The 22,405-nt window shown below is 37.8% G+C and overlaps 1 protein-coding gene across 1 annotated transcript in view; it reads right to left on the bottom strand.

The window, feature by feature from the left end:
• KLF5 (KLF transcription factor 5) overlaps positions 1-416 on the bottom strand; it is a 20,104-nt gene extending 19,688 nt beyond the window's left edge. The window contains exon 1 of the mRNA XM_023726733.1: positions 1-416. This exon is cut by the window's left edge and continues 133 nt beyond it. Coding sequence (XP_023582501.1) covers positions 1-95 — 95 coding nt within the window. The 5' untranslated portion in view covers positions 96-416.
• Between the last annotated feature and the right edge of the window lie 21,989 nt (positions 417-22,405).

Below are 22,405 nucleotides of genomic sequence, written 5' to 3' on the forward strand. Positions count from 1 at the left end.
GGCTTGAGCTGCGCGAACACGGGCTCGTCCTGCGGGGCCGGCGGCTGAGGCACGGGTCCCAGGCGGGCGCTCATGGTCAGCACCCGCGTAGCCATGGGCACTTGGGGGGCGGCTCCGGGCGCGGGTCGAGCGCGCGTTCCCACCTCGCCCACTCAGGCGCGGACCGGCGAGCTCGGCGCGGGGCCGGGGGCGGAGGAGGGCTCCCGGGCGGACCCCTCAGCCAACAGCAGGCGCGGTTTTCGAAGGCGCGCACGATAAGCAAAACTCTTCCGCTCGATCACGCGTAAACGCCAACGTCCTCCGGACAGCCACTTTCTCCCGCCCCGCCCCACCGCGCTGCGCCCTCTCCCTAGTCGGAGCCCGCTCCCGCCGTCGCCGTTCTCCGCGAGCGAGCTGCTAGAGCGCGTACCTGCCCAGCGACTACTGACACTTGACGCCCGCCTCTATTTCACCCAACTCTGGAGGGGGCGGGGCCCGCCGCCCTGACTGGCAGCATCACCGCCAGTCCCGAGGCCCTGGGGCGGGCCCTGCCAGAGCGTCCAGCCTATGAGAAAGGAGAGCTTGGCCAAGGGCTCCGCCTCCACTGGGCCGACCGCACCCCTCTCGGGCCACGAGCTTCGCGCGCAGAGCGGCCGCGCAGTTTGTACACAACTTCTCTGACAGATTGGGCTGGCGCAGCCGGGGGCGGAGGGAAGGAGAGAAGTGGGGTGGAATCTCGGAAGAGTGGGAATTAGGGTGGAGACGCTGAGGGAGAGTTCTTCGGACTGTTCTATAGCTGGATTAGGGAGAAAAAGGGTTTTGCACGTCTTAGGTGTTGTGCAAGGACCTGAAACTCAAAAGCTGAAACCCAGACGGCGGTTTGGTGGGGGCGCTAAGGTTTTTCAAAGACTGCTTAATGAGTGTGTATTTTTAAATATACAAAATGTACCCTTCTTTAGCGGAAAACTAGGGGCAGTGTGATAAACAAATTTAAAAACAACTCGTCTCTGTATCTTTAGCAGTGAACATATCCATTTAGCAAAACAAATTCGGAATGTCCTGGATAAAAAGTGTAATGGCAAGCATTTTTTTAAAAATCCTTGCGTAAAACGCTTGTATTTTTCCTTCAGTATTTAAATGGTGAGAAGTTTTCACACACATTTCTACGTCGTATCAGTGTGTGGAAGAGAGGGGGATGGGCCATATAAATTTTGAAATTTTTAATATTTAAATGTTTAACCGAAGCATATAATCTAATTAAAGCACTAATAAATACAAAAAATCTTTAAATAGGCATTACGTCTTTGACTTATTTTTACTAGCATGTATGTTCAAAAAAATGGAGTTTAATATTTACGGGACAGAAACAGCACGTTTACCTAACACCGTGGCACCTTTTCCTACGAAAAGACACCAAAGAAGTGACAAACATGGGACACACAGTAGCAGCTCTGAGAAGTAGGAATCAAAATTTGTAGGAAAATAATAGCCAAATATATTGCCGTCCATTTACTATGTTATAATGCGAAGGTGAATTTTTGCCAGCAATCACCTAAGGAAACCACTTCCCTTAATCCTTACTGTTCTTATACATGATTTTATCTGGCTTATTGGGAGCCTAGAATAATAAACTGCAATAAAAATGCCTGGAATATTACTACGTATGTACTATATGTTGACAGCGTACAATACTATTAGGCAGTTTTACATATCCAGCAGCCCACTCATCACAGTAAAACAGCTTTAATAAAAAAAGTTCTTAGAAAAACGTTCACTTCAAAGAGGAGTCTCTATCAATGATATGGATCTCATTTTCAGTGTGTAGACAAAAAAAAAATATGTACCTAAAGTATTACATATATTTATTATAAGAAAAGATACAATTATGCTGTAAAATAGATTTTTTTCTCCTTTTTCTTCCTGTTAATACATGATTCATTTTTATAGCTATAATCCCTGCTTTCAGAGAACGGTCGATGGCTGCTTTCATGTTACCAAAGTATTAAGTGTTTTTGCAATTTTTAGTCTATGCAAACAATCCCATACTATCCACCTTCATCTTTAAAAAGCTGTCCTGATTTTATTTATTATTAAACCTGCTTCTTGAATTAAACAGCTTAAAAACAGATTATAGGATTGGTATTGCATTTAATGTAACTTTAAAATTTTGAACTTTGAAAGAATTTTACTTAACACTGATAACATGACCACACCTGTATATGATATAGATAATTCTTAATAGAACTTTTGCAGTCTCTTTTTTTTCTTTTAACTTTAGTCAAAATCTGGTTTAGATTTAATACAATTCAGTATTATTTATATTTTAATTCTTTTTAGAAAACCTATCTAGATCTTTCCTTTTGTCTTTCTTTTTATCAGAGTTTCAGTGGCCTGTTATTTCAACCCAACTTTTCACTGCAATAAAATCCATTTATTTTACTGGAAATGCTTGTATAATTTGACATCACTTTTTAACAGCTATCATTTACAAAGGCTTTCCCATTGCAAAAAAAACGGAAATATTTGATAAATTCTCAATATGTTTTATAGTCTTGTTCACTGTTAATGAAATATAAATGTGAACCTAGCTATGGTTGGGACTTTACAGTTATTTACAGTAGAAAAACTAAAAACATTCTTTTCAGCTCTGTACTTATTTACATTTCATTTCTGGCATAAGTATTCATGAAATAGGGCTGCCACTTTTAGGTAATGGTTTCTCTGAAACGCCCAGCTCTGCGAATCTCAAAGAAAATAACTAGCTTAACACTGTACAATAGTACGGACACTGGCAAGTAATCCTTTTCTGAGACATTTGCCATGCGGAACACATAAAGAACACGTCCAACCAAGCTTACTGCTGTTGTTGTTAACACAAATGCTACAGCCGAAGATCTGTTTCATCAGCTTAGCAAAAGGGTTAAAACTTGATAAATATTTTTCAAATGTTCCAGGTTCGACATTGGCGTGAAGCCAGGCAGTGTGAATGGACAGATCCTCAACTACTATGAACTCTCTAGTTCTTTGCATTCCTTCCTGCTTAGTAGTGCTGTACCATTAGGGAAGATAGGAGAAAACAAAAAACAAATGTCAGATTTCAGAAATCAATTAGTGGCCTGGCAGTGTTGTGTTAAATGAACTGTGCCAAAAGAGAGGCTTCTGAGAGAATGGAATAAAAAAAGTTGAGTAGTCAAGTTAGGTAGGAGGGTAAGCATAGAAGCAGTGCATGCTTAAGTCTTTAGTCACTGGGCAACACAGATTTAGAATAAACCCTAAGTGTCACTATCTTTACGGGAATAAATACGCCTGAATGTGTGGGGGCTGAACAGGCAAAAAATGATAGGGGGAGAGGGAACTTGAAGGAGGCAGTGGGAAAAAAAAAAAGGATAAATAGCTTCTGAATGATGAGATGAAGGAAATATGAAGCTATCACTAGGGTAATGTTCAAGTTAAGACACGGCAAAAGAAATATTCATATTCAGTTGTTTGGAAAAAAATATCAGGGAGAGTTGAAATTAAGGAATCTGGAGTATTAAGGCCAACACAATTTTAATCACTTTGATTGGGAACATGTTCATGGAATATTCCATTTCTGTAAAATCAGAATCAAATCACCTATTGAGTTTGGGCCACAGAACAAGCACGGGAATGAGTAAAAACAGTCCTTTATAAGGGAGGACACTCTTTTCCAGGGTAAGATTTAATTAAAAGTTACTTTCTGATATTTACTGATTCTCCACCTAGTGTTAGAACCTTTATCAACAGAAACATAAAACATAATTAATGTCCTCTAAAGCATTTCACATGTTTTCAATCTTTCTATTTTTTTCATTAATGAAACCGGCTTTAAGCCACACATCCAAAAAAAAAAAAAAAGTCAAAGGAAGAAAAGAACACAATAAATACAAGCTTCAACTGAAATTAGTCAGAATCCAATCCATTGACTCAAAAGGTTGAGAGACACAAGAAGAGACCCTTTGTTAGTAACTCTTCTGATGAAAAAAATACATAATTTAAATAGAACTATTTACTTAATTTATGTATGAACTAAAATATTATTTTCCTTAATAAGAAAAAAACTTAATATTCTATTTTTTGTACTGTCTCCTACTCCCAGTTCTTAATAAATTAAATTTGATATTTAAGTTTGGATTTGAATGTGTTCTTTATGAAAGATATAAAGCTCCCATTGTGCACTTATTCCTAAATGTACTGTCATTTACCTAGCCTAATGTAACAACTCTAGAAATATACAAAAAACAGTAGAATTTTACCTTTTTGGGAGACTGGAATTGCGTTTTCTTGTTAGTATAATTAGCAGGCAATAATGACATAAATATCAATGCCTTGAACCAAGTTATAGGCCAGGCATACTGTAGCTTAAAAAGTACAGTGTTTGAATTCAGACTCTAAACATGATAGGAAAGCTTAAGATAAAAATCCTGAACTAAAGCAGTTACACCAAACAATCTTTTAGAACTTTAAGGAGGCCCACATCATTAGCATCACAATGAACAGAGTTTGAGCCAATTGCTGTTTGCCTTATGACAAAAGCAGTAATGGTGCTAGACTCTGGGGCACGTGCAGTAAATGCTCAAATGAACTGTTCACAGTTATAAGGGAATACCTTTTTGCAGACTGATTTATAAATGAAATGTGTAAAAATAGTGCTAATACCAATACTGATTTCTCATGTCTTTACTTTCATGTACTTGTACAACTTTTGTGGAGGGTAATTTGACAATAAGCATCAAGAAGGCTAAAAATATAAATAACCTTGAAAATGATAGATAATTCCCCTTCTAGAAATTTATATACATAATGCATATATTTCATGTACTAGATAGTATACATATTATCTTGTATATGTTATATAGAACATATAATTTTATACATATTATAGTAAAATTGGAAATAACCTAGGTGTCCAACAATAGGGAGACAGTTAAATAACATATCCATACAATGACTACTTTTTTTGCCACTAAAAATCATGTTATTAAAGAATATTTAATGACATGGGAAAATACTTATGACATGTGAAGAGAAAGAAAGAGATTTTATAAACCCACAAAGATGAAAAGAAACTACAAAATGTGTGTATTTTGGTGGCTACCTTTGGATGGTCAAATTACGGGTGGTTTTTAATTTCTTTATACTTTTCTATGTTTTCTACCATGTATTAGCATGTATTCCTTTGGGAGTCAAAATATATGTTTTTAGAAAAAACATAAATATTACCTTTACACAATTAAGGATTAACTGGAACTGTAGGTGATAATCAAAAAATTTCTGTTCGACACCAGCAAGTACAGCCACAACTTTACAATACCTTTTGATGAGAAATTATGCAAGCTTTCTTAATCAAACTGCCAGATTTTCAGAAGTCACTGCAGCGTCAGCAAGCTAAAGAGCGATTGATTACAAAGGAGAGTTTGAAGTTGAAAACGGACAGCCTGTGGAATGTTTTCAATATAAATATAAGATATAAATATGCCGTAATTCATTTCCTAATTGGCCAGCAAGACTTCTTCTACAATGATTTTTACCCAAATTTGGGGGTAAAAATTTTAGGTATCTAGAGTTATTTTGTTAATTTATTTTCCCCTATTAAATAACGTAGGTTATTTACAGTGTTTTGATGAAATGTGTAGAATCTTTTACAGCGCAATAAAGTTTATATGATCTTTTAAGAGATGTTTGTGTTATTTGATTTTTGTTAATTCTAAAACCTTCATATAGAAGATGTAGAATGAATAGTTTCTAGTGGGATGTCCACACTATCTTTTTCCTAAGAACCTTGTTCTCTTTCCCAGCAACCAAAGTTTTTCAGAAGTAATTCCCAAATTGGCTACTGGAAATTTAAAAATTAGAAAGAGGGGCGGGGGATTGGTCTAGGAACTTGATATTTAGAACATTTTCTACAAAGGATTCAGTAGAGAGCTATCTTCTGACCAAATGGCCCATACCCCCCACCCTCATGACCCCGACTCACACGTAAAACACACACATACACCATGCCTGCGAATGTTTACTGAACACCCTCTATGTGCTGAGTGCTGCTGCAGGCCTCCGAAATATACAGATAAATAAGATACAGTCTCTGTCCTAAATACTCCAAGCATCATCTGGTAGGCAACCCCCTCCTTAAATATGTTTAATTGCTTTCCCGAGTGAGTGGCTTCCTCAGGCTGGGATCGTGTGCTGACTCCAGACTATCTTTGCAGCCTTGAATCTTACTCTGCCTCTCTTCCTCTTCTCCCATGAAGCTTAGGCTCTAACCATAAAGGAGTATTTGTAAGTTCCCAAATGTATTCTGTATTATTTTGCCCTTCCTGTTCCCTGCAACTGTAATGCCTTTCTTTGACCAGTTACACCTGTCTGTTCTTCAAAGCCCCACTAAAATTCCACCTTTCTCATAGGTCCCTGGGTGGCGCAAATAGTTTATGCTCAACTATTAACCTGACGGTGGGCAGTTTGAATCCACCCAGCAGTGCTGTGGAACAAAGGCCTGGTGATCTGTTTCCATAAAGATTACAGCCAAGAAAACACCATGGAGCAGTTCTACTCTGTAACACATGGGATTGCCATGGTTTTTGGTCCCCAAATCTCTCCATATCAATTACCCTCTTTTGATTTGTTCTCCTTCCCATTAGCTTCGCATCCCTCAGTAAAGCATATCTGACCATTTGCCTTATGTCTGTTTCCCCCAACAAATTGTGTGTCCCTGTCAGGCACAATGGGCCTCTAGCACAGTGTCCCACACAAAGTAGACAGCAGTGTTTGGTGAACTCAATTTTATTCGTAACAGACATAAAAGGTAAAACTAAGACTAAAAGTCTGGTAGAATGTCATCTAAAAATATAGAAGGAAAAATAGAGTTCGAAAGAAATCACCATTTTCAACCATCATAGTATTAACTGATTCAAGAAGAGTCTAGGGAAACTGAAAGGACTGGGTGAAATTCTGCAGAGGAACAGGATATTTACACTGTCGCAGAGTATCCCCCCAAAGATTACTTATTAATTACATGGGGGAAATGGTAACTTCAGAGTGGGAAGACCTGGCAGACACTACATTAAGCAAATGATTACAATTAACATTATCATTAATGAGATAAACTGGTATCCTGTGCTTCCTGATGTGGTGAACTGAGAAGGACACACCATCTTTTTCATTATATAAAAAAAAAAAAATCCATTGCCATGGAGTCGATTCCGACTCATAGCGACCCTATAGGTCAGAGTAGAACTGCCCCATAGAGTTTCCCAGGAGCAGCTGGTGTATTCGAACTGCCGACCTTTTGGTTAGCAGCCAAACACTTAACCACTGTGCCACCAGGGCTCATTTCTGTTTTATTCCCATTGGAAATGCATAGCCCAAATTCTTATCACAAGGACCGATCAGACAGACACAGACTGAGGAACATTCTAGGAAACAACTGGTCTGTATTCTTCAAAAATTTGTCAAGAAAGACTCAGGACCAGTTCCTTTTTAAAGGAATGGACAATCCTGAGTTTGAGGTAGATGGGGGAGGAGGTAATTAGCAAAATTTGATTCTGGACTATATTAGATAAGAAACCAATGCTGCATTTTTTGACAATACAACTGGTTATTTAAGTGAATATCCTTGTTCTTAGGATTCACTAAATTCACTGATATGGCAATTGCTCAGTGATATACCCTGACAATTAACTCTCAAATTAATCAGGACAAGAAATGTGTGCGTATGGGTGGGTATATATCCTGGTAGCATAGTGGTTAAGTGCTAGTACGGCTGCTAACCAAAAGGGTGGCAGTTCAAATCCACCAGGTGCTCTTTGGAAACTCCATGGGGCAGTTCTACTCTGTGCTATAGGGTCACTATGAGTCAGAACTGACTCGATGGCAACGGGTTTGATTTTTTTTTTTTAATCGATCTGTCTATACCAAAAAAGCAAATCAAGTTGATTCTGACTCATAGCGACAGAGTAAAGTGGCCCCACAGGGTTCCTAAGGCTATTATCCTTACATAAGCCTTCTGCCAACTCTTTCTTGGGCGGAGCAGCTGGTAGGTTTGAACCACCCACTTTTTGGTTAACAGTGGAGTGCTTAACCACAACCACCAGGGTTCCTTAACTATCAAGCTAAAGGGAGAGAAAAGCAAATGTGGCAAAATGTTAATGATTGGTAAATGAATCTGCATGAAGAGTATTATGGGAATTCTTCCTATTATTCTTACAACTTTTTCTGTAAGTTTGAAATAATTCTGAGATAAAAAGAAAAATAACAATAGAAAACAACATGAGTTTGGAGGCTATCTGATTTACTTCAAAAGATGAGATCCGGCTTTCTAGGACTGGTCTTCCCAGATTTGTGTTTGTAGGAGAGTTAGAGTTAAATTGAGAAGAACTCATCACAAATCCACAAAAACAATGCCATCTCAGCTAAAAGACAGCCCGGCCTTTTTCCTTAGCTTTTATGAACCCATCATTTCTCTGTCATGATGGCCCTGAGGTCCTCAGTACCAAGCAGTATCACCACACTTATCAAATTCCTTTTTATTATATTCCCATGTCATATTCACCCTTGCCTCCCCAGCTCAGTTTCTGCCACGTAGAATACTAAATGAGTTGAGTATTTGTCTGAATGTAACGTACACAAACACACACACACACACACACACCCCTTTAGAGCTTTGAACTAAATTATTAGAAAGAATATCACTCCGGTAACGTCTTTTAGAGGTATCAAGAAAATATTTACATATAAAATGATACGACCTTTGAGATCTGCTTCAAAATAACCTAGAGAGGGTGGAGAATGATTAAAGGTATGGATGAAACAAATTTGGCCATGGGTTAATAATGGTTGAAGCTGGGCGATGAGTACATGAGGGTTCATTCTATTTTTATATTGTTTTGAAATATTCTATAATAAAAAGTAAAAAAGAAAAGGTAAACGTAATAGAAGCAGCTAGTAACAATAAGCACAACTTAAACAACTAATGAAATAATTTTATGTTAATATAGTTAAATTAGCTTTTGTCCTTTTCATTTTGAAAAACAAACAAAAAACTGCTCTAAAGCCATGGTATCTCTTTAGTGGATCCCACTGCTACATCCCAACCAAGTGCTGTGATTGTGTGTGAGATGACACATCTGAGGTAGCATGAACTAAAGGTCCACACCAGGGCACAGGAGTCCCTGGGTATTGCAAAAGGTTAACACGTTGGCTGCTAACCAAAAGGTTGGCGGTTCGAGTCTACCCAGAGGATCCTCGGAAGAAAGCCCTGAGAATCTACTTCTGAAAAATCAGCCATTGAAAACCCTCTGGAGCACAGTTCTACTCTGACACATATGGGGTCGCCACGAGTCAGTTTTTGTTTTTTGTTTTTTTTAAACCAGGGCACAATTTGGACTATAGAGACAAGTCTTTCAAATTTGAAAAATACTAGATTCTCCTTTATGCCACAAGAAAATTTTGAAAAAAATTCAGATACTTAACATTGTTTACTACCTTACCATTGAGGTTTCGAACCCCAGACACTGAGGAGGTGTGGCCTAGTGACAAATTACACAAAAAAGATCTTTGAAGAAATGCATATGTAAATTTCCCCCATTGCCCACGTGCATGACTGTGTGAGAAATAGATTAAATATTTCCCTAAGAAAAAGACTTTTTAAAACAACCAACAAATGTATACTAGATTCCTACTTTGTGTAAAGCACTGAGTGAGGACAAAAGCGAAGGCTCAGTCAGCTGAACAGCTTTGCCTCTAGTTAAAGTTACAATATACGTATACAAAATAACTTTATCGTGTAGCAAATGAACGGTGAACGGGGAGAAGGGAGACTGCTGTGGACTTTGACACTTGAATTGACCCTTAAAGAAAACAAGATTCTATAAAACAGTAGATAAGAGGTGAGGAGGAAACACGAGGCAAGAACTGGCATGGTGCTTCGTGTAAAACACAAACTGGATCAACAGGTGAGAGCATTAGCCTAGGAATTGATCAAATCAGATTGCTACATGCTGCTTAGAGAATTTATGTAATAAAGTCCGTAAGAATTTCTAACAGAACAACAGAAAGTCTTATAAATCAGAATGACCATAAAGTTAAAAGACAAGTGACACTCCCCTCTCAAATGGTAAATGACCATCTGGGAGAAAATATTTGCAACAAAGGATTAATATCCATAATCATAAAAGAGATCCTAAAAATCTATAAGAAAAAGAGAATCCAACAGAAAAGTGGGCAGTGGTGGCAAATAGGTGATGTACAAAAGAAGATACACAAATAACTAGTAAACATCTGAAAGGATGCTCAGCTTCACTAGTTATCAGGGAAATGCAAATTAAAACAGCAACAGAATACCATTTTTTGCTCACCTGATCTACAAACATTAAAAAGATTCGGTGAGATTGTGGGAAAGCTGAGTCTTGTAGTGTTAGTAAAAATATAATTTTTATGGGCTTTGTAAAATATATATCTGTGAAGATGACAATCTACAAAAACAGTAACATTTTCATACACTGTGAAATTCCACTTTTAGGAATCTACCTCAAAATTGCTTAAATGTACAGAAAGATATGCATATCGGAATGTTTATGGCGGCATTGTTTGTAATAATGAAAAATGGGCAACCATCTAAATATCCGTCAATAAGAGAAATAGTGATGAAACGAATGATTAAGTTAAATTCTAGCATATCCACATCATGAAATCCTATCTAGCAATTTTAACAGAATGAAGTTGCTCTATCTGTACTGACATGAAAAGATTTCTAAGGCACATTAAGTAAAAAAAATTCAATGGGTAATGCATACGTCATAATAGCATTTAGGCAAAAAATTTATGCAAAATATTCATTGGCTAACACACAACTGTTAACAGTTTACCTCTGGGAAGACAGAGATATTGGGGTGTGTGGATGGCAGATAGGGAGGGAGGTTGCTACAAGTGTCTTAAGAGCAATTAAGGTATCAGTATTACTATTCCTTAAGCACTGGCAATTCTATACGCAAAGTAGCCTCGCTTCACACTTTTCCTACTATTGTAAGGTTGTTGTTAGGTGCCCTCAAGTCTATTTTTAACTCATAGCAACCCCATGTGACAGAGTAGAACTGCCACAGGCTGTAACCTTTAGTGGAGCAGATTGCCAGGTCTTTCTCCCGCAGAGCTCTTCGTGGTTTCAAACCACCAACCCTTCGGTTAGTAGCTGAGCATTTAACTTTTGCATCATCAGGGCTCTTTTTCCTACTATTAGGGGTTCATATCATTTATTAAACTGAAAAGAACCAAAGAGTTCATCTATTCTAATAGAACCCTTTCAAACGGAAACCCAGCACTCAGTATACATTTACTGAGAGCCTACTTTGTGACATGAACTGTGCTCCTGAGCCCTGGGGACTCAAAGGGGAGCAAAAGTGTTATCACAGGTCAAGAATAAAACACAATGGAAACCCAGAAGATAGAGCAGGATTTGTGCCAACTAGTCAAGGAAGTCTTCCTGGGGGAGTAGAGCTTTGAGAAGGGCCCTGAAGAACTTGAATCCACAGTAATCTTTCAGTACATGATTCGTAGGTTTCTGTGATAGGAGCATAGACAGTAAGAGGCAATCAAAGATAATCTCATGTTTCTGGAGGAAAATCAGTCATAGAAAGGCCTATCTATCCATGAAAAAAAAAAAAAGTACTAGAAACTCAGAATGACTGAGTTCAGTTTCTTGAGATACTACATACACACTGCAAGATACAATGCTACTGGCAGTAGCTCCTGAAAATAAAGCACCTGCATCTTCAGTATGATGCTTCTGATAGCCTTCTACAAAGTCAGTTTAGGGGATCCGATTATTTCAATTTTCCTGAGCAATTATGTTGATTATATCCCTGGAGGAGCCCCGGTGGCATAGTGGTTAAGTGCTTGGCTGCTAACCAAAAGGATGGCGGTTCGAACCCCCCAGCAGCTCCACAGGACAGAGATGTGGCAGTCTGCTTCTGTAAAGATTTACAGCCTTGGAAACCCTATGGGGCAGTTGTACTCTGTCCTGTAGGCAACAGGTTTGGTTATGGTTTTTGGTTACGTCCCTGGAAAATCTCTATTCCTCTCAGGGATATTCAAAGTAAGCATAATAATTTTTTGCCCCCAGAAAGCATTCCCTTTTACACTTTGCTTATTTATTTGGTTAAACGTTTGTGTGTGACTGTTGTTGTTTTAGCTGCTGTGGAGTCAGCCCCCAACTCATGGTCACTCCATGCAGCATGGGACAAAATGCTGCCTAGTCCTGTGCCATCCCCATGAGCAGTTGCTGATCTGACCATTGTGATCCATAGTTTTCATTGGTTGATTTTCAGAAGTGGATCTCCAGGTCTTTCTTGTTCATCTGTCTTAGTCTAGAGGCTCTGCTCAAACCTGTTCAGTCTCATAGCAACATGAAAGCCTCCCCTGACAGATGGCTGGGTGGTGTCTGCACGTGGTGTATTGGCTGAGATTCGAACCAGGGTCTCCCTCATGGAAGGTGAGAATTCTACCACTGAACCACCACTGCCCTTTGGTTGTATGTTATTATTGGGGATATGCTGTGTTAATTTTTCAGGAATTTATGAAAAATAATTTCATTAGGAGGCAATAATTAAAACCAATGCCACATCAACCCTGTGACACTCAATATATAGCTACACTGGACGTCCTGACACGTAGCAGCACATACATCGCACTGCTACGGGACTTGAAGTCCAGAATGTTTAAGAAGACAAGTCACTTCCTAGGAATTGATGTTTTTCAAGGATACGGCCAACAATACATTTTTATGACAACTTGGGAAATCTCTTAAAGAGAAGGGAGAGGTTTATGACAGAAATGGTGATAAAGGTTTAACTATATGTGTGTGGTTAACTGTGTTTCAACCATTCAAGTTAACTTCTACCTATATTTATGGGCTTGATTACATAATGTATGAAGCTTGTGGGAAGTACCTGGAAGATAAGGTTACATAGACAAGTTATTTAAGTTTGAAAATAAACCACAGTTCATCCTGGGAAACTAGTTTATGGACAATTTTGTAACTCAAGTAAATACATCATTCATTAAAAAAAAAAAAGTTATTTCTTATCTCACAGTTAACATGAGGTGATTAATCATTGTTTGAAAGTCCAGTATAGTAAGTTAACCACAGAAAGTAGCATCAGGGATTGATAAGTTGAAAAGGCTGTAAATTACATTATAAAAATGAAGATAAATATTTGATGATATTCAAACCAGTCTAAAGAAATGGATGATTTTGCACATACGATGATGTCCCATGAGACAATGGTTTCCTTCCCGAGCTTCATCCAGTAATGAGGCTCATTTCTACTGACAAGTATTACTTGATCAATAGACCTTGCATTTGTCACAAGAAATGAGCTTTCGTGGTTAATGTGTAACTGATTATTGTTCTTCCTCTATAAACCAAAACCAAACCCATTGCCATCAAGTCGATTCCTCTACAGTAGCCTACATTTTACAGTAGAGAAATAAACTGTGTACACTGAGCACCCTAAAACACTAAAACATGTCAAGTGCTGGCAGTATACATTCATAGTATTGTTTGACATACAATAGTTATGATACATCTGCATTGTGCAAACCACTGTAATATTTAGGAAGGAGCCATCCAGGACATGTATTTTACAAATCTACATTAAAAAAAAAAAAAAGCCTCTAATGATGACAACAGAGATGTTGAATAGTAATGTATGTAGAACAGAAACTACTCCATTCTAATGAAAGCAAATTACCCTAAAGTCCCTGTTGTGGAAAATTGAAACTAATGACATGTTCATGCTGAAACGCAAAATTGCCTGTAACCTAATTTCCCAGTGTGAGATGCAGTTTATTTTCAAACTTAAATAACTTCCCCATTTAACAATTTGCTTTTCCCCATTACTGCAAAAGAGTCATTTCAAAAAGCCAACTTTCTATTCTATTAATTGTCAAGAACCATCCAAGCGAGTTTCATTATTTCCCCTGTGATAATTTCATTTTTTTCCCCCTGGTGATAAGCTTAACAGATTAAACTATTTCAAATTATTCATATATCTAAGGGCGCTAGCTTTTAAATAAATGCAAATAAAATTTGCCACCGTATTTAGTTGAAAATGACCTGTTACCTGTTTTTCCTTGACCTTGTAGAGAAGGTTTTCAGTGACAACCGAATTTACCAGGTGCGGGAAGTTTTTTGAGGGGTTTCAGTCACACTATTGTGTGGGATGGCACCTAGTGACGTATTTAGATTAACCTGTGGAAGGAACAAAGGTAGGTACGCTCTCTCCAGCTCCGGGTAAACATGATTATTGTTCTTCATCCCTGCTGGCTGGAATGAATGCAATGCTGCAAAGCTAATTGCTGCCATAATTAAGGGAGAAAAAGAAACAAAACAAAAAACAAAAAAACACGAAATGACTCGGAATGTGCTAATTCAGCATGGTGTAAGCCTCAGAGATAGCATTTCCCTTATATACAGGTGAGATAGGTTCTACTGATAGCTTTCAATTATGAATTTAAATGTTAACACAATATTAGATTGAAAAAAAATCCTCTCAAGTTATAAGGTAGCAGCTAGTCACCATGTAGAAGTGCTTAATGGCGGTCACGAACATTCTGGCCAGGTGGGTAGAAAACTCTATTTTGAGATTTAATACTATCTACAATAACAAATGCAATCACTGGAAAGGTTCCCTTTATCAGGGCAGGCCTTGTTCCCCATACTGGCTTTGCCTCACACCCTTTCGGAAAATACGCAACTTTCAAACCATCTCCACATCAGGCGATTTCACTTTGCTGTTGAGAAATCCTTCCGCATGTCTAGCTAAATCGCCTTATCTGCAGTGTACCAATCTCATTTCCTGACACCGTCAGTGGTATCTAACATTCTATAGTAACATATGTTTCTCAAAACAAAGAAAACAAGTCTAATACCACAAAATTACGAGGACTGTAAAAAGTCTTGTCTGAACCGTACTCAAACCCTCTCATTAGACTATATAGTTGGTTTCAAATTTTAAAACAAGATTTAAGGATCAACCATGGTTTAAGTTGTGGATTCCTATGTGGTGCTTCCAAAGGTAATGTCTGGTTAACAGGGTAGCAAGCACATTTCAGTCACGGCTTTGCCTTTTGTTTCATGCTTTTTAGGAAAAATAAAACTTTTTGAGATATAAATCTTGTTTTTCAATCATAACTATTCTGACTTATGTGAACATTAATGAAAACACTAATAATTATAGCTTTTTGCTACTTCACCTAAAATAATCTTTCTACTGTAATTAGATTTGAAGGGGAACTAGAAAAGATCTTCAATAAAATGCTGTCATGAAGTCCCTCCAAAACTGCTTGCTTGTGATTAAGGTGCATTTACAGATCTGATATTCCTTAAAAGAATCATTAACATTACAAAGACCAATTATTCGTGGTCAAACAAAGGAGATTCAGATTCTCTGATCAAAGCAGTAATCTCTTTTACAATTGTTATTTTTGAAGTATCTTCAAACAGAACAAACACACATTGACTATGTAAACAGGTATGGCTGTGGGCTAATTTGCTGTTTCCAGGATCAAATCGTTTTCCCACAGGGCTCAGACTTAGTATAGTATACTCTGTTTTCCATTCCAAACCCTAAACTGCTGATGTTAAGGAACAAGGACCTTTTAAAAGGGAAAACTTCCAAAAACAGTTTTCAGTACTAAAACTGTTAGAGAGAACATTTCATACTTTCAATATACCCTTGCCCATTTTTCACTGTTGCTTGTTTTTAAAAATGTCAACAAGCTTTTTAAATGATCAAAAGCTGAAAGGCAAAGACATTAAGTAAAAGAGTACTGAACTTGGGTTGAGAAAACCTGAATTTGAGTTTCATTTGGGCCATTTTCTAGCTATATAGGTTTCAGCAAATCCCTTAACAACTCTAGATCTTTCTCCTCAAATGTAAAACAAGGATAACAGCACGTGAGGAAACTAGGGTGTTGTGAAGGCTAAATGAGGCCTCAGGATAGGAGGAGGCCCTTTGTAAACAAATGTGAGGTACTTTAATTTAAGTAAGAATATATGCTTTAAAACTTCATGGTATCTTTGGATAAATATCCTTGGAGTTCCAAAGAGTAAAAAGACAAAAAAAATCATTAACACATTATAACAGCTTATGCCAAATATGCTTTATGAAACTCTAGCTCTGTGGTTCAGGAAAGTTAAAGGGCTTTCTTTTTAAAAGGGCTTCTCAGAGCTCTTTGAATCTCTAAGAGAATCACAATAGTATGAAATGTATGTCAAACATTTGACGGTAGAACTTCTTTATCCTGAGGCTATTGGAGGGACCGGTGTTCCTCTGAAAACACTTTGAGAATTGCTGCCTTCTGTACCACAGCTGCAGAGCCCAAGGTGTGCTGCTGGTTGGGTTCGGTAGGAACTTTTAGATACTCAAGCAAATCTACTTTTCAGACTATACCATTTGGGACAAGTGAGCCACGGTTGCAGAGTGTCCTAAAATAAATTACAGCATAACGAGTTTGCAAAAATTTGCCACTTTGAGATAATATATGTAGCAGCTCCACCACTTATAATCTGAGACTTTATGTAATTTTTTTCATCTCTGTAAGCCTGTAAAACAAAGATAATATTTACCGCATGGGTTGTGGCAAAAATTAAATAACTGCAGTTAGCACAGCATGTTTAATAAATGCTAGATTGAGTTTTCTCTCTCTTTTTTTTTTTTTGGAAATGTTTATGTTAAAAGAGTGACTTTCCCTAGGTCACATAGAAAGTCAGTGATGTTGCTAGAAAGGGACTAGAATTTTGGAAACTACTCACTATTGAATTTGAATCCACTTCTATCAACATTCTGGAATAGATTATAAAAGAAATGATTTGTAAGAAGAAAAGTAATTAGTCTTAGAAACTAGTATTACTTCGATAATAACAAGTTTAGGTTAACTAAGACAGATACTTTTCTTTTTTGATGGGGGTATTAGACAACAACAGTGGACTGGTAAAAAGAGCCCTGGTAGCATAATGGTTAAGTGCTTGTTTGCTAACCAAAAGGTCAGAGGTTTGAACCCACCTGCTGCTCCAGGGGAGAAAAGATCTGTCAATCTGTAAAGATTACAACCTAGGAAACCCTATAGGGCGTTCTACTTTGTCCTGTAGGGTTGCTGTGAGTTGGAATCGGCTTGATCGCACACAACAACAACATTAGATTGGTAGGTAGCCAGGAGGGATGCCCGAGGCATGAGAAAGAATATCCTTAGTTATTCCTGTGGACAAGATAATGTGATATGTGCATTAGGCCACTATTCAGTAAAATTAATATATAGCTAGTTGAAAAAACCGTTCCTAGAGAGTGACTGATTTCAACCTAGAAGAAAATGTTTAGCATATGTCACAGGGTCCCTACTTGGTTCTCCCTTGGTCAACATTTTCATCAATGATTTCTAGGAAGACATAGGTTGTTGTTTTCGTTGTTAGGTGCTGTTGAGTCAGTTCCAACCTACAGCGACCTTGTGTACAACAGAACTAAACGCTGCCTGGTCCTGAGCCACCCTCACAATAGTTGCCATCTTTGAGCCCATTGTTGTAGTCGCTGTGTCAGTCCGCCTCGTAGAGGGTCTTCCTCTTTTTTGCTGACCCTCTAGTTTACCAAGCCTGAAGTCCTTCTCCAGGGACTGGTCACTCCTGATAACATGTCCAAAGTACGTGAGATGAAGTTTCACCATTCTCTCTTCTAAATAAGCATCCTGGCTGTACTTCTTCCAAGACAAATTTGTTCAGTTCTTCTGGAAGTCCATGGTATATTCGATATTCTTTGCCAACACCATAATTTAAATGCATCAATTTTTCTTCGGTCTTCCTTATTCATTGTCCAGCTTTTGCATGCATATGAGGCTATTGAAAATACCATGGCTTGGGCCAGGCGCACCTTAGTCCTCAAAGTAACATCGTTTATCATGATGTTGCTTATTGGTCCAGTTGTGAGGATTTTGGATGACATGGGAGGCACACAAAACCCAAGTTGGATTGGCTAATATATTGGATGGCAAAATCATAAATCTTAAAGATCCCAACAGGCTGGAATGAGGAGCAGAAATTAAAAATGATACTTAACAAACTTATGAAAAATAAATAAGATTAAAATCCAGCTTTCTCACTTATATAAACCCTGTGATTTAGATGCTAAATATTAATTCAGTTATAAGCGTGGATCGTAACTACCTCGTGGAGTTGAGAATTAAAGATAAAAGGCCTATCCTAAGGGATGCTCAATGTACCGCCTGATACAATAGTTGGTCAGCTCATTAAGTACTAGTAATAGTAAGAAGTACTAGTAATCATAATAATCCACCCCCCATCTGTCACACTGTGATGGTTTGCATGTTGCTGTGATGCTGGAAGGTACGGCACCATATTTTAAATATCAGCAGGGTAACGCATGGTGAACTGGTTTTAGCAGAGCTTCCAGGCTAAGATAGACTAGGAAGAAAGGCCTGGTGATCTAGTTCTGAAAATCAGCCATTGAAAACCCTAGGGATCACAATGGTCTGATCCCCAACTTATCGATCATGGGGATGGCACAGGACTAGGCAGCATTTCATTCTTTTGTGCACGGAGCTGTCATGAGACGGGGGCTGATTCCAAGGCAAGTAACACCAACAACAACGTACCTTATTAGGTAGGTGTACATATTCCAATTTTAAAGATAAGGAACTAAGGTTTTACAGAAGTTAAGTGGTCATACAGCTAGTAAGAGGTGGTGCTGGAATATGAAGGTGTAGAAAAAGGGATTATTTTATTCACTGGTATTGTATCCATGTTAATTGCCTGATTTTTGATTATCATACTGTGATTATGGAAAAGAATACCCTTGTTTTTAGAAAATGTTCATTGAGAAATTCAGCAGTACTCTCAAAAGTTTCAGTAAAAAAAAAAAAATATATATATATATATTAGAGACAAGGAAAAGGACAAAGCACGTGGTAAAATGTTAACATTTGGAGAATCTAGGGTAAAGGGTAAATGGGAATTATTTTACTATTCTTGCAACTTTTCTGTAAGTCTGAAATTATATCAAAACAAATGTTTTAAAGAATTCAAAAATATGTAGGGTAACAGATAAAAAGAAAAGAAAGGAAAAGAAAATGTAAGAGGCAATATTCTGTAGACAATTCTTCAGACAATGTGGGACTAGAGGTAGAAAAGATCCCAGCAATGTAAACGCTACCAGGAAGATTTGAAAGTCATACATGAGAATGCATGAGATTAACTGATTGTTTGATTATTCATCCCTTTCATCCATTCACTCAGAAAAATACTTCTCATTACTTAGGACTTTTTTTTTATACAATTGAACTATTAGAGCTTAAGGAGCCCAGGAGCCCTGGTGGTACAATGGTTATGCACTTGGCTACTAACCTAAATGTTGGTGGTTCCAATCCATTCAACCGCTCCACGGGAGAAAGACCTAGTGATCTGCTTCAGTAAGGTTTACAGCCTAGAAGACCCTATGGGGCAGTTCTACTTTGTCACATGGGTTGCTATGAGTTGGAATTGACTCCAACGTACCCAACAACAACAACAACGTTTAGAGCTTACTGACACTTTTTTTTTTCTAATGAGTACTTAAGCTATATGGTGGGGATACAGCAGTGACACAGATAAGATTGTTTGCTTTCATGAAACATATGTTCTATTTAGGAGGTACTGGCAATAAGCAAATAAAAACTAAATAAGTGAATTTCAGATATTGATCTAAAGAAAGTAAAACAGATAAATGGAATATAGAGTGACATGTGAGGTATAAATATAGTGAGGTGTAGGGAGTGTGTAGGGGGAGGGGTTGACCGTAAGCTTCATAATATGAATTTAATTACTTACGTATCTACATAAGGAGCCCTCGTGGCACAGTGGTTAAGTGCTCGGCTGCTAATCAAAATGTTGGTGGTTCGAACCCACCAGCTGACCGCAGAACGATGTGGCAGTCTGTTTCCTTAAAGATTTACAGCCTTGGAAACCCTACGGGGCAGTTCTACTCTCTCCTATAGTGTCTCCTGTAGTGTTGCTATGAGTCGGAATCGACTTGACGGCAACAGGTTTATGTATCTACATATTGAATAAGTTACAAAATCCAGGTAATTTTTTTTTTATTATGCTTTGGATGAAGGTTTACAGAACCAATTAGTTTCTCATGAAACAATTAATACACATATCATTTTGTGACATTGGTTGCCAACCCCATGACATGTCAACACTCTCCCCTTTTTGACCTCGGGTTCCCCATTGCCAGCTTTCCTGTCCCCTCCTGCCTTCTTGTCCTTGCCGCTAGGCTGGTGTGCCCATTTAGTCTCGTTTTATTTTATGGGCCTGTCTAATCTTTGGCTGAAGGGTGAACCTCAGGAGTGACTTCATTACTGAGCTAAAAGTATGTCCAGGGGCCATACTCTCAGGGGTTTCTCCAGTCTCTGTCAGACCACTAAGTCTGATCTTTTTTTTTTTTTTTTGAGTTAGAGTTTTGTTCTACATTTTTCTCCAGCTCCATCCTGGACCCTCTATTGTGATCCCTGTCAGAGCAGTCAGTGGTGGTACCTGGGCATCATCTAGTTGTGCTGGACTCAGTCTGGTGGAGGCTGTGGTAGTTGTGGTCCATTAATCCTCTGGACTAATCTTTCCCTTGTGTCTTTCGTTTTCTTCATTCTCCCTTGCTCCAAATGAGGTGGGACCAGTGGAGTATCTTAGATGGCTGCTCACAAGCTTTACAGACCCCAGACGCTACTCACCAAAGTAAAAGTCCAGGTAATTTTAAAAAATAAATTCAAGACTAATTATGAGGCAACAGAAAATCACACCAATATTCTGTAATTCGGTATGCTTTTGCCAAAGCTACTTATCCCTGACCCTACAAAACCAAAACAAATAAGAATGGGTTTAAAAAAAAAAAAAATTCAGTTCGCCTGTCTGAACATTTGCCAAAACAATCACATGCTGTTTTATCGTACCTTTACTGAAGCATTGGGTCCAGACAAAACTTGTGATTAAGGATCCTACAAGGACATTTTCTGATGTATTTGGCCATACAATTTATTTTGATTAACTGGATGGACACATCAAGTAATTCTACAGTTGATTATATGAACATATTCAGTGCCACATAAGTAAAGGACATGGCTATATTCCCTCCTTGTCCACTGATTCAACCAACCTATATCGAGTATTCATCATGTGCAGGACATGTTTCTAAGCTCTGTGGATACCAGCAGTGAATATGACGGACTAGATCTTTGTCCTTCTGAAGTTTGGTCTAATAGACACAGCATTTTATCCTTCTTTAAGTCACCAAAGGCGATAGGAATGAGATAAATGTTTTCATCATTTCCTCTAGGTCCCTAGGATCATAACTTTACTCTAGATCCTGGTGAAAGCATGTTGACTATACCTATTCATATCTATATATGTGTATATATATGTATTTTTTTTTTAAAGAAAATAGCTAAGTAAGAAAGCAAAAGGTGATGTAACATTTATAGCGTAGCTAGTATATTCCTGGAACTATGATAGTAACTGATAATGATAATGATGCAATCATACTAATGATAGTAAATTGAGATGATCATACCAGAATAAATTGAAGGAACTGAAAGTAAAAGAGGCAGAAATTTATGACTCTCACTGTAGTATTATAAATAAGTGAGGAGATTAATGAAAGACAGCAGTAGTTCAGAATGTTACACATATCTTAGAGCACAATTTTTAATGTAAGTGGCATTTCTGCTACGTTTGCTACATAACATTAACAATTTGCTCAATAAAGCACTAACAGATGGCATTCAGGGAAATAACATACGCTATGAATTCTGGAGGTTTAGTGGATAGAAATTTAATTTTAGATTTTCAGTAAATGTTTTAATTATGCTACAGTTGTTACAGTTCGATAAAGCATGATTAGATAAAGAAAATATTTGTTCAACAAATATCTGATATAAAGTAACAGGGATCAAAGAAGAAATAAAAAATGAGATTCTGTCATTCTGATTCAGGTTGCAATTTTTGAATTAAAAAGAAAAAATGGAGGCTTTGTTTTTAAGAAAGAAAAAGAGTGAGAATGAGAGAGAGAGATCTCGTAAGTAAGTGCGTGGCCACAGAGAATTTCATGGAACTTTCCTGAAAATGATGTCAGCGAAAATATACACCACTTGTGGTACAAGTAAATCCTATTACTTAAAGACAATGTTTATAAGCTGATTAAAGTGACTTTTACATTTCAATTGTGTTTAAATGACCTTAGGCAAGATACAAGGCACAATCTCCTTTCTTAAGAGGGGTATTAAAAAAATTAGAAGTTTCAACAAGGACTTCAAAATCATATTACAATAACAACATTGGGAATGAAATATAATTTGTGTAGCTGCTATGAGGCTTGGAAAT

The sequence above is a fragment of the Trichechus manatus genome, unplaced genomic scaffold (assembly GCF_000243295.1).
Source record: "Trichechus manatus latirostris isolate Lorelei unplaced genomic scaffold, TriManLat1.0 scaffold00013, whole genome shotgun sequence".
Lineage (NCBI taxonomy): Eukaryota > Metazoa > Chordata > Mammalia > Sirenia > Trichechidae > Trichechus > Trichechus manatus.